Genomic DNA, 13,990 nt, shown 5'->3' with positions numbered 1-13,990 from the left:
TAGCAAAGAGGTAGGTTTTCAGAGAGTGTTTAAAGATTTTACTGCTGAGTCTGAAAGGATATAGAGTTTCATAGGAGAATTATTGTAGCCAGGAATGAGAGGTAGTTATCAGAGATGAGGCGAGGTGCAGGTCAGACACATTTGACCGTTACATTATTACGCATTCCACTGGAAGTTTATACATATGCTTTGGACCACATTTGCTTTTGGTAAAGTCTATTTGTAGACAGTTAGTGTATTTACCGTGCATATGTGTTCTGTGGTTATTCAGTGGATAACCTATGCTCATAAATTGCTCAATATGTTCAGTTAATCAATTAGAAAATTATCTGCCGCTATAAGTGAAAAAAATACACACACATACAGAATAGATACTGTACACAGGACATGGTTATCATCTTATGATTTCATTTTATTTAGGCCCCAGTTTCATGCTTGAGTATATGTTCTGATTGAGTTTCTAAAGTCACTGGTAATCTTGTTTTGTTTATTTTCACTAACACGTTTTAATTCCGCCTTGTTTCATTGATAGATAATATGAATATATATATAATGTGCCAGAATAATAAATACCCTATTGCTTTACAGTTATTTAAACAATCTGATTGTACACAAAATCTGTAAACTACAATAAATGTACTTGTCCGCGAGGTTTGAAATGTATAGTTTAAATATTTTTGATATCTTAAATACAATTATATTAAAAACTATTTGTGTATGTACTACTTTATTCAGTTTTTATTCATTGCAAGTATTTTGTTTTCACAATAAATCAACAACTACTTATCCCTAGAGTGATTGGTGGTGGACCAAATTGTAAAACTGGTAATTAAGGTTAAACTTAAGCCATTAGTAATTCAAGATGGCACTGTAAAGTAAAACATGATAGTGTGTGTATATATATATATATATATATATATATATATATATTCCATAAAGTGTCAAGTTCTATTTGAGTCTATGGGCTAGATTTACTAAGCGGTTTGGAAAAGTGGGGATGTTGCCTATGGCAACCAATCAGATTCTAGCTTTTATTTATTTAGTGCATTCTACAAAATGACAGCTAGAATCTGGTTGGTTGCTATAGGCAACATCTCCACTTTTTCAAACCCGCAGTTTAGTAAATATACCCCTTTGTGTTTAGAATTGTAGTTAACATGATAGTTGACATCTAAGAAATGTCCCATCAAAAAAAAGTAAATTGCATATATGTTACATATGCATTGTTAATATTTGATCTACTTTACAATTTCTTTACTTTTTTTTTTTTACAATGAAATTATCAGAACCTACAATTACTAAGATCACTAGGGTGATTGAAGTTGAGCCAGAGTTTAATCTGGAAGGGAAAATTCAAGTGACTAAAGTGATCCAAGGAGGTAATGTAAAAAAAAAAAATCAGGACTTTTGCCTTTCTTTATTTGTACAGAAAATAGTAATTTATGTTGTGTGGCTCATACTTCAAACAAAATATGGTTTTGATAAGCATTCTCTCTGAGAAAAAAAATTAAAGTTTGTTAAATATCTCTGTGCTATGGCGTGATGACCCTAGAGTATGTCCTGTACACCAGGGCCGTAACTAGGGCTGTGCGACAGGGGGCGACCGCCCAGGGCGCAACGCTGAAGGGTGGCACAATTTAGGAAAATTTTAGGTTAATTTGGTTAAAATTGAGGGCTAGGGGGGCGGCATTTGCCTTTCTCGCCCAGGGCGCTAGAATTCTAAGTTACGGCTTTGCTGTACACATTTACAATATGGGCATCTGCCAAGCCACAGTAAACCAAATAGTTCTTTCATGATAATTTGCAACCTAAATATTTTATTTTGTTTTCATTTAACACTTTTATAATTTACATAATTTTTTTTTATCCAAAGTCTTAGCAATTCATGTAATTTGCAATTTCATTTTAATTTTTTTTTTACAATCAAATTTATCAGAACCTACATTTATTAAGATCACTAGAGTGATTGAAGGTGAGCCAGATTTTAAACTGGTAAAGGAAGGCGAAATGCAAGTGACTAAAGTAATCCAAGGAGGTAAAGTAGAAATGATGATGAGGCTTTTATCGTTCTTTAATCTCATATTAGCATCTCTTTTAAAGTTTAGTAGAAAAAAAAAAATGATAAAAGTAACTGATGAGTCTACAGATATTCATGAATGTCAGTCATAAAACATTCCAAGTCTGAGGTTGAGTAAGTGTATATCACCAAGAAAGTGGTGAGCTCTATACTTCATTCTACCCTAAGGCGTAAAGCTTTAAGTTGCACACAGAATATGAAAACCTTAAGTATTACTAACAATTAAATCTTTTCTCCATAGTCATCTGGTTTCTGGAAACGACGGGCTGAGATAACATGAAGTTTAACGGTGCAAATTTGGCTTCACATTTTCTTACATTTCTGTCTTGCAGGCCCTGGAATAAAATATACTCGTGTTTCTACTGGAATTGAATCTGACCTGGATGATGCTGAACTCACAAGAAGGCTAGAAGAAGGTTGGTATTTGCTTACAAGTTTCACACTTAGAATAGCCCATCAGTGAAGGCAAACATTGAAACATTGACAGATTATTAATACTGTAAAAGTAGAGAGAGAGGCAAACAAATGGCCCATTTTTTTTTAAAATCAGGTGATAGGAATGGTTTTCTGTCGCCGCTTATAGCAATGATGGAAAACCTCCTACTGCCATAATTTATGAATAAATATCGCGGGTCAGCTGTCTTGCTCAGCTTCTTGACAATACTGGCCAGGAGCTGTAAGGCTTAACTTTCTCCTTCGTTGGATCATTCTCCAGGGATATGCCCATGAGTGACCCAGCTAGCCGGTTCATGCATTCACAGTGGATTTGAACACCAGGACTTGTTGGAAAATAGATATAATGAATTTATTGAATATCTTCCGCTCTCATTATCCTGAGATGGCAATATCAGAAGAGGGATTAAAAGTACCGCCGCTATCTTTATTAAAAAGACCTCCCCATACTTTGCATGGGAAGCTTTCAGAGATGAGATATGGCTAATCTTTTCTTCGGTGGGCGTTAGCAGTGTTATCGTGGGTGATACCCTTTGATAGATAAGGAGAAACTATATCGCTAATGAAAACATTCATTCTTGGGGATAGGGCCTTTCTTTGCTTAGAAAATATGCCTGACAGAGAGAGCAGGAAGGGAAAGACACAGAGAGATAAATCAAAGTCAGTGTCAGACAATACCATCAATGGGCAGACATTAATAAATAGCTATTTAAATGTAAAACAAAATTAAGATCTAGATGAACCATTTATGTCAAAACCTTATTGACCTTTAGTAAAGAAGAAACCTATTTACTACTAAGCCAAAGTGACAGAGCTTAGGGGAATGCCAGCAAGGTGACAAATATGTATTAAACTGTGAACCACTACGGCAAAATAATAATAAAAATAAAGATATTTAAAAGATGCTTAGGACAGGACGTTTATATGTATTTAGTGAACATGTTTTGTGTAGTGAACACATAATTATTCTAGTCAATGCATAACTTAATCTATAGCTAGCTAGTTGTGCTGGATGTATGCCCTGAAACATAACATTCAGAATTATTTTAATACAGGTCATGTTATTATAATTAGTAAAACAATTATCAATAGTTTGAAAGGGTTCTTTGGTCCCATAGTTAAAATTTACCCCATAGAGTTGAACAACCTATTCAATTGTTCTGATGATTTGGGCAAGAAGCTCAACCACGTGTTATAATTGCTCCACGAAGTTTTCACTCCCTTACCCATGATTATGAGTTAATGAAAAATATCTTGAACAAGTATAAAAATATTCCTAAATAAAAAATATTGAACTAAACAATATGAAACATTACAATAAGCTTTAGTCAATTGAATAATAGATTACTTAGTAAACTGTTAACCATTTGCTTCCCAATGTTTTATTTCCAACAGGTTTATATTATTAAGTGCTTTTTATAGTTCAAGTGCTTTTTATAGTTAAGTGTATTTATAGTTCATAGCTGTGTAATTCATTTTTTGGACATGGATTACTGTACATTTGTCCATTGTTAAAAATCTTCTGCCTACTGGTGTCTCACACTGGTGGTTCTCTGTTGCATTTATTGTTTGTGGGTGAAGGATGAATGGAGGCTCATATAAAGATCATTAATCACTATGAAGAAATGCACCCATTCACACCACAAGCCTTTTACCGTAACAGATGATGGAAAATGGGCAAGGAAGATAGGACATCCTGTTAGTTCTTCAAACCATGCTCCTTCATCATAGCAAGGGGGTCTGTGTGCACAGACAGCGTTTTCCCAAGGATGAATAATTCTTAAGTGAACCTCTTTTCACCCTTTGTCCATTGATCATATAATGCAATGAAGATCGGGGTGCTCAATACTGTTAATGGTCCCTAAATTTGATATAACTACATTTTCTCCATGCACTATGCGCAATATCTACTGCTGTTTGGGTGTAGTCAACTCTCTGGTTCATAAATATATATCTGAACATTGATGCCATAAACATGTATCCTATCAGAAGTCACCAGGGTTTCCAAGTTCATTGAAGGTGATTCACAAATACTTGAAGACGATGAGCTGAAAAGGCTTCTCCAGGGAGGTTAGTGAGTGCAACTGAGCAACTAATATCACATAACAAGGTTTTGTTGGTGATGGTAAGCTATCTGGTGCAATCACTTCTTTTTAAAGACTAAATTAATTTTTTATACATTATATACTTAGCAAATTAGCTGTCCTATCCTATAAAACAATTGGGTCAATATTCAAATTCAAAATGTCAATTTGGTCTTTAAAAAAAACTAACAAAAGGGGGCAAATGAACATTTTTTTACACTGTTGGATTGGTTTCTATTACTTATTTGAACATATTGTGTAAATACAAAAAAAAGAAACAAAAAACAACAAGAAAGCAAAAGCAAACAAAAAAAACATAAATATTCATTCCTCCCCTTAACCCTCTTTATGGCATGTGTTTGGTAAACTTCTGACACTTCTCATTACAAATGAAATAAAATATTTTAAATCTATTAATGACTAGTAATTTTGTTTTCTAACAATAAATTAATAAAAAAAAAAACTAATAAGCTGTTGAAAATTAAAAGAAAAAAAAACATTATGTACTAAATGAATTGTATGTTTTTGAATGTTAATATGTAAACTTACCAAATGATTATTATCTTGCATCAATACCTGTATTTGCAATATGTAAGGGTTTTATTGTATTAATCATTAATAGAAGCCAGAACAAAATAATTAGTGTTAAATAGTCACTGGTCACTGTACAATTTTTTAGGTAGACTACTAAGTTGAGTAATACTTTGGTATCTGTCAAGCCTGGACTAAATTAGCTATAATATTTTTCTACAGGCAATTTAGATCACATAACAATCATCTTGAAACACACGTGCAATGTAAATGTAAACTATTCCATAGATAGATGTCCGTAAATTTATCGATCCATATTTGTATCAATAGTTGTATATTAGCTTACATGTACATGTGTTTTGAGAAGCTATTTCAGCTGTATTAACTTGTGTGTACAAAAGTGAAAAATTCCATCTGCTAAATTATAATTTAAAGCAAGTATTCTTGTAAACTTGTATTCTATACACTGACATCTCAGCACTGACGTAAGTCTTGTTTTAAATACCAAGTGAATAAAGCAGAGACTCAAAGAGCTGCCATACCCAGAAGTTTGTGCTTTTAAATAGGAGTGTCTTAGCTGATTGGTCTTTAGAATGTTTCAAGTGATAGACACACAAGATGGACTAATATTTTGCATGTTAATCATTTAGGCTTGCAAGATAAATTGATACATCTTCCAAGATCCTTTCAATGGTCTTACTAAAATTGAAGTTGTGTAATTGTATATGGTGATACTGTTTATAAAACTTAGGTTGTTGTTGTTATTATTAATTAATATGATCAGTTCACATCCAATTATATGTTGCATTTTTTGGCCTAGAACAGCCCATTATTTGAAGTCTGATGTGTGTCTACCACCTAAGTGTAGTGATTAACCTTCAACAGAAAGGGTGATACAACCCGTTCAGACATTTCGCATGTAACTGTGACATGCACATTGGGCCTGATTCATTAAGGATCTTAAATGAAGAGGTATCTTATTTCAGTCTCCTGGACAAAACCATGTTACAATGCAAGGGGTGCAAACTAGTTTTCTGTTTTGCACATAAGTTAAATACTGACTGTTTTTTCATGTAGCACACAAATATCAATTTTAAATTTCAGTGTACAAATAAGCTATCAAGTATTTGTGTGCTACATGACAAAACAATCAGTATTTAACTTATGTGCAAAACAGAAAACTAGTTTGCACCCCTTGCATTGTAACATGGTTTTGTCCAGGAGACTGAAATAAGATACCTCTTAATTTAAGATCCTTAATGAATCAGGCCCTTTGAGTCTATATTTTACAACAATATACTTGTTGCTATATATCTTGATTCATTACATTCTTGAAACAATAAAAAAGGGACATAGACATTAAAAATATAACAGTTCAATCATTGGGAATCTGTGGAAAATGCTTGTATAAAATTTGACATAAAGGAGAAGATTGTTCGAAAAAGGACAGAAATCAGCCATCAGAAGTCTAAGGTAAGAAATGTAAGTACATTCCAAGAACAAATAGTATCATTATACTCAATGATACTTCATGGAATGAAACTACTTACATTTCGGCAAATTGCCATGTTTCACTTTGATATAGTTTGCTTAATGGCAAAATAATATCATTGTACTTCTTCTGAGTGTCATTGTTTATATTCCAGGCTCACAGATTTCCACAGTAATTGAAAGCCAGCCATCAGAAACAGTACAAATCTCAAAGATTGTGAAAGGTTTCTCACTTTTAACATCTACTCACTACTGTAAAGATTGTATTGAATTATTTTCATAACCTAATTCATTTTTATTTGATTCATTTAGAACCTCAGGTTAGAAGAGTACAGAGTACCAGAAGGATACAAGGTATAGTTTACTTTTGCTAATAAAGTCAATGATTTTTATGCAAAAAAGCATGGATGGTTTTATAGTTTGAAGATATTAGAAACAGGTTTTCTAAAGTGTTCATCCCTAAATATTTTAACACCACTTTATCTATGGGCCTTGGAAGACACCAATGAATGTTCTTCCCCATGGAGATGTGATTTGATTTAGTCGATCCTACTGGTATATCAAGCTGGATGATGATATTATTGTGAGTGCAGGACGGCATTTAACTTACCCCCGTATACATAGGAGCCAACTGTTTTAAATCATTTGGGGTCCCATATGACTGGAAAATGCCATGTATAGACATAGTGGAATCACAAACATTGGATATGCTCAAGCATCCACAGCATACATGGTGCCTTTCCTTTGGCTACTTCAATACAAATTTCCATCCCATGTATATAAAGGAAAAGACATATTAAAAGTGATTTACCATAAAGAGTAGTGGGTCTATTTGGCCTTTCCACAAGGCTGGTTGTGTAATATCATTTGGCGACGAAACTGCCTACAGACCATTTCAGTTTGGTCAATCACCCTGACCACCACACAACCACATCTGAACCATATGTGGTCATTCTTCACTTGGCCAATTAGACCCCAGATCTAGTATTTATTGAAAACACATTCTGGCAATTAATCCTCAGACCATTACTTGTTGGGAATGAAGGAAACAGAATAAATCTACATTCTTCTGTTTTGTCTACATTTCCACTATGATTTTATTGTCATAAACAGTGTTGGTGACGCACTGAAATGCCAACTGTTTTAAGTGCAAAATTAGCTACAATCGTTAAATATAGTTGGGTTTTTTTCAACAATATTTTTTATTATGGGTATTCAGTTATAGGGTACAGAAAGCAAAAAGTACAATGGGCGGAAGAAGGGTGGGGGGATACATGGAGGGTGGGATGGGGGGGCAGTATATGCACATCAATACAGGTATTACAAAATATAGAGGCAAATTCAGGTTATCAATCAATATAACTAGGCCATAAAACATAAACTAGGGGCATCTACTGAGAAGGGAATATAGTTCTTTTAATCTTCCACATGACCTCTTGATTTGTTCCAAAATAAAATGAGAATAGTTATCAAAATATCATTATATTCTAGTTTCTCTTTTTTTGATTAAAAAAATCAGTACATTTTATCAAGCTTATAACTACTTTGTAAATATACTTGCTGTTTTGTTACCATTATCTATTTCAGACATTTATATAAACTCAGAATGATTACTCTACTTTTAGACTTGAAGTCAAAACATTAAGATTTACTATAATCAAGCTTCTACATGCCTTAAATGTTCAGGAGTAATGCGATCAGACTCTTCCTGTAATCTAGTTGAGTTTTGCTTGGGGCTAATAAGTGTGAAAATGTATGTTATATATGAACCTTGTCTAGGGAACCAGCTATAGTAATGGAAGGATGGACCATACTCAGTTTGCAATAACTGACGTATGAACACCATAAACTGTATATGCAATTAATGTATTCTGAGTATACTTACAGTTATCACTATTGCTCAAGTTCTCTATGGTTTGGAGCAGGGGCAAGCTAGGCTGGGGTTTAGGGGGGCATCTGCCCCCCAGGCCGGTCCCATAGTGGGCTACCTTGGGCTGGGTCACTGGGCCACCTGCATTTTTTTCCTTTAAAATAGGCTGCTGAGTCAAGTCTTGCCCCCAGAGCTGAAATTTGCCCACCCTCCCCTGGTGTGGAGCCCTTTAGAACTGTCTATTACTGACAGAGGAACAGAAGGATGAGGTCTTTGGGACCTGCAGGAATCCTGGTCATGGAACAAGAATGTACATTTTCATATAGGAACAATGAAGTCTAAATACATTGTCTAATGTTAACCTGACATACCACTTCAGTGCTGTTAAAAAATAAAGTATTACCTCTGAACTCCACTACAGGCAGCTGAAGCTTCTCCCACGTATTTAGGACAGTCTTAATGAGATCTTAAACTGTCCCTGTTCATGAATCCACAAACCACACCAGGGGCGGTATGGACTGGGGGCAGGGGGGCTGCGGGCACCCGGGCCGCTCAGTCTAGCGGCTGTTCGGGCCAGCCACCTCCCCCCCGTCCCCCGCCGTGGATGTAATAAGTTTTTTAATGTTACCGGCGGCCGCGTCACGTGATGCGACCGCCTGTGCGCCCCCCCGGGCTGATACCTCCCAGCCCGCGGCTGAACCACACAGTGCATTCCTGTGCAGCAAGTCTGCTAAGCTAGCACTCACCTCCTAACATGGCAATGTGCTGCAGAGGACTGATATGGTGACATATTTAGTATGAACACTTCAGTTATTTCATGTACACTATTTAGCTCAGTGCACTTAATTTTAAACAGTTGCTTTGAAGACTGTTAAGAGGCTAAAACATATTCAGCAGATGTCTATACAGACTGAATTGCCATGGAACATAACAATGTCTATTTTTTGTTGGAAAATAATTTATGGTGTAAACAATGAGAAAGAGACATATAATAAAAGAAGGGTCTCTTGTAAATCAGACAATCCTATAGTGAGATAGAACAGTTATAACTTATAATGATGTCAAGCTAAAGTTTGTTAGCAGGAACAGTAAGACATAATCCATGCTGGAAACCACCCATCGGGCAAGATACTTTGGAATATTATAATAACTTGGAGAATTATGTGATTCCTATTAGTCACAAATTCCTAAATGCTTATATGCGTTTTCAATTTATTGCAATTTTATGTTCCTGGACATAAAAATATTGTGTTTCCTTATAAACTGAGGTTGTGAATATAGTTTTTTTTAAATTATTATTATATAAGTGTTCAATAAATTAATTCTGACATACTATGTTTGTATTGCAAAGGTTAACTAATTTGTTAACTTTGGCATTTTGTATTAGAGAGTGATTTTTATCCAGTTTGATTATTCAATACATTAGCTTATATTTAGCAATACAATATATAACATTGGAAATCTTTTTGACTCTGTTGTCAGATTCCTAAGCCTAAATAGGATCAGGCTAGGAGTTATCTAATACCACTTTCATACTGCCGCCCCGGAAATATCCCATGTTGTTAACCCGTGATATTGCCGGGGCACAGGGCAGTATAGATAAGAAGAATCCCGGGTCGGGCGGGTTCATACATAAAGTGAAAAAAGTGAAAAAAAAGATTTTAATTAATAAAAAATACAAAACAAATGTTTACTTAACTTATTTTCAGCCAGCGGTGTCTCCGGTGCGTTGCCGGCTGTCAGGGGGACCTCTGGGTACTAAAATGATGTAATTTCTAATGGACTAGAAATGATGTCATTTTAGTACCCAGAGGTCCCCCTGACAGCCGGCAACGCACCGGAGACACCGCTGGCTGAAAATAAGTTAAGTAAACATTTGTTATGTATTATTTTTTAATTAAAATCTTTTTTCTTTACTTACCAATTTTTTTTTTTTACAGTATGAATGGTGAGACCCGGGAATTACACGGGTTGCACCATTCATACTGCAGGCGAGCGGGGTCCAACACGGGAATTACCCCTCCCAAAATCCCGGGTCTAAGTCCCGGGATTTTAGACCCCGGATTTTGTGGTTGGACTATTCATACTGCACCAAGACCCGGGTTTTTCAGCGTACCTCTGCAAAAACCCGGGTTCTTGGTGCAGTATGAATGGGGTATAACTACTACTCTTATTTGTCATTTTGTGTTATCAGTACTTGCTGTTGCCATCCAAGATATTGTGAAATATCAAGTTCATGACATAAGCCTGTTTTAAATTAATTTTCATTGTGCCCTATATGGTTGTTTTGAGACATATGCGTGTTATTTTTTTTATTTCCTCTGTGCACAGATATACATTCTGCACCTTAAATAATATATTTACAGTGCGCTGAGACTGGTTTCTATCTTTGCACTATCTATAACATTCTTGTATTTTTGGTGCTATATGTGGAATTAAATTTGCAGTTCTGTTAATGTATTGCTTTAGGTGAATCCTATGCATTTGCATGTGCCATACGAGGTTGGATTTTGGCAAAATATAGAAACATTTACTTTCCATGTACATGGAGAAATGGTTATACTGAGCAACTAATTTTGGATGGCTTCGAATTGCATTGCTCTAATGTATTTTCAGATGAATGCACTTAAGTCAGTCTAAATTAGTTGTTCTATCCTTTTATGTCACTAAGGAATGCCGCATGTAACACTACACTCCTGCCAAAATAATGAATACAAAGGAGTTATTTCTAAGCCTATATAATAAGAGATATATGATATGCAAGTAGATAAGTTTATGAAATAACTTTGAAGACATCCTTGACATTTAGAACCAACAGTATTACCTAATTATTAAAACAATTTCGGTCATTCAATAACTTTTTAAAAAATAAAGTTGCCTACAGAAATCATTTACAATAATCTTATTTTGAATTAACTAAGTGCAGTATAGTATATTTAAAGGAAAATCAATATATGCAAAATAATAGTTGGGAACCAAATTAATGTTATACATTGTTTACTGAAGAGTTTTTCTTTATAAGTCAAATTGATTAATTAATGGATTGAATATTTGCTTTTCTTATGAAACATCAGCAAGTACAGCTTTCCAGATGCAAAATATACAATCGACTTTGCAGTGAAAGAATGAAGTGACATATCAGATAACATGATCAAACATGTGGATTCAAGCATGTTATATGCTAGATGCATATTAAATTTAATTGGCTTACTACTCAAACTATATGTTAAGTGTAAGCCAGTGCCTATATTGTCAGTTATTGAATCACTGTAATAAGTTGGTAATATTGTTTCCTCATTAGAGAATGACTCTAGTTTATCTTATTAACCGTGTTGTCCACCTTTCTACTACTCCATAATGTGACAAAAATCATGGTTACATATGAAGATATGCTTAAATTTCTGACAATGTAGCCAGTTCAGTTTGCTTACTTAATTAAATTTAAATATATTATCTAAATTTGTATTACAAATATACGTAAACTGATCAATTTGGTGGGTGTAGCAACAGTGAATTCAGAACAATATATTACCTGGACCACTATTCCTGTTAACTAGAGCTTGTCGCTTTTGCTCATACCAGGATTATACAATCCACCTAGTCTTTTTCAGTGGATCTCACTGGAGCTCTTTTGAAAAGGATTGAATGGTTTGAGTTCTCAAGCAGAGTGAGTTGTAGCGTAACTGGAGACACTGCTTCAGATACAAGGTGGACTTAGGGTGTGCCTCTATCTACTATTTGGGTGGTATGCAAGATATATTAATAAAGCAATTGATTTTTCACACTGGTTGTATGTGTGCTCGGCTCTGTACATCTAACATTGAACAAGGTTGAAAGCAAGCACCTCAAGTCTACCGATGAGGAGCTAAACTTGTGAAATGTATGGTCAATGTTCACATTGGCAATAGGTTTCAATGTGTCAGTGTTATGGAAAAGAACATTTCTTTTACCAGGAATTAAAAAGATTTTTTTTTCATCTTTGTCAGGTCAACCACTGAAAAGGAAGCTAAGAAGAAGTCATCAATCATAAATCCATGTGCTGGGACTGTTGCTGAAGAATTATGAAAGATCTACTTTTTAAAAATATTAAGGAGTATGCTACCTTGGGATAAGGATCATTCAGACTATCTGACATCTTGCACAAATTGTTTCTACATCAATAAATAAAATGTTATTGTTATAAATTTTCTTAAGAGGGTGATTTGTATAAAGTATTTGAAGCATAAAATCAAACAAAAATGCTGAATGTATCAATAAAATGAATTGTTCATAATAATTTACCCTCTGTTACATACAGTAGGTTGTGATGTTGTGCTGTGTACTAATATTTAGAAAAGAATTCTAGAGACAGTTATGCCACTTTGTGAATGGTGGACCAATATACCTTAAGGAGACATTGAATCTCAGAATTGTTGGTGTTTCTTATAAGATTTTGTTCTGTGGTTCAGAAATTTTACATCAATTGGTGCTTTCTATTTTTATCAAGTCCGGCAAAGCTAGTTTTTGATACTAACTGAAAAAGGGTTCATTTGTAAATTATGCCATTTTTATAACTTTTATGCATAAAATGAGAGAGTCATTTTGCTTTCTTCTTCTTTTTTTTTTTTTCTTTTTTTCTTTTGTTGAACCTCAATTGTTGCAATGCAATTAAGTATGCTAGGGAAGAAGTGTTTACTTTACCTTTTCTTTAAAGGGAAACTAATTTAAATTAAAATCAGGTTTTAGATTGTGAAAGACAAATCATGTTTATTTGTCAAAAAAACATTGAATCACAATAAATCTGATGTGTGACTTTTATGCTGCTTTTCTGACTATTGTGTGATTTCAGCGCCCTAGGAAATGTCAGGGCATGTCATTTAAATACTGCTGGCTTCTCATTCACAAACATGTTGGAGAACACAAGTGCTTAATGCAGTGACTTAATGATATGTCTACAATTCCAGAATCACCAAATCCTAATATACAAATTTATTGTAAGAATAAAATAAGATTCTCTTTCACATTCTAAAGTTTTGTTTTAGAATATTAGTTTCTACTTAAAGGCTTTAAAAACAAAGCTAATGGGTGTGCCTGTATACCTCTGTTTCTTAAACAAATACTCAATAAAGAATGTGGTTGAATTACGCATTATTTTTTATTTATTTTATTTATGTATAAAATGCACAATTCTGGCTCCATTGAACACAGAACATGTTACTGAGAAAAAAATATTATTTTTTTACAAACAATTCCACCAACATCATGTATAAAGACAGCCTCACTAAGCAAATAATAAGAGTTAGATAGATACTTAAACTACTTTTAACTTACACTGTAATTTAAAACACAAGTGTTTATAGTGGTGTATAGGTTGGCACATATATTTAATCTCCTGTATATGCACAGTGGTTGGGCACAATTGGGCTTTAATCCTTGCTGTGCTATATTTACAGAGCTACTGCGTAGGATTACTCACATTTTTAAATACAAATAACGTCTTAGTTC

At 34.3% G+C, this 13,990-nt stretch overlaps 1 protein-coding gene across 9 annotated transcripts in view; it reads left to right on the top strand.

Moving 5' to 3' along the window:
- POSTN (periostin) overlaps positions 1-13,631 on the top strand; it is a 53,494-nt gene extending 39,863 nt beyond the window's left edge. For 2 of the 9 annotated variants that reach the window (XM_075199015.1, XM_075199014.1), the window contains 6 exons: positions 1,287-1,379; positions 2,410-2,493; positions 4,520-4,600; positions 6,792-6,860; positions 6,949-6,990; positions 12,493-13,631. In XM_075199015.1, coding sequence (XP_075055116.1) covers positions 1,287-1,379; positions 2,410-2,493; positions 4,520-4,600; positions 6,792-6,860; positions 6,949-6,990; positions 12,493-12,536 — 413 coding nt within the window. In that variant the 3' untranslated portion in view covers positions 12,537-13,631. The remainder of the gene's footprint in view (positions 1-1,286; positions 1,380-2,409; positions 2,494-4,519; positions 4,601-6,791; positions 6,861-6,948; positions 6,991-12,492) is intronic. The other 7 variants (XM_075199020.1, XM_075199019.1, XM_075199017.1 and 4 more) reach the window with 6 other exon arrangements.
- Positions 13,632-13,990: the final 359 nt, after the last annotated feature.

Source organism: Mixophyes fleayi, chromosome 2 (genome assembly GCF_038048845.1).
Source record: "Mixophyes fleayi isolate aMixFle1 chromosome 2, aMixFle1.hap1, whole genome shotgun sequence".
NCBI lineage: Eukaryota > Metazoa > Chordata > Amphibia > Anura > Limnodynastidae > Mixophyes > Mixophyes fleayi.
The sequence above is the reverse complement of the archived record's forward strand: the minus strand, read 5'-3'. Positions and strand labels throughout refer to the sequence as shown.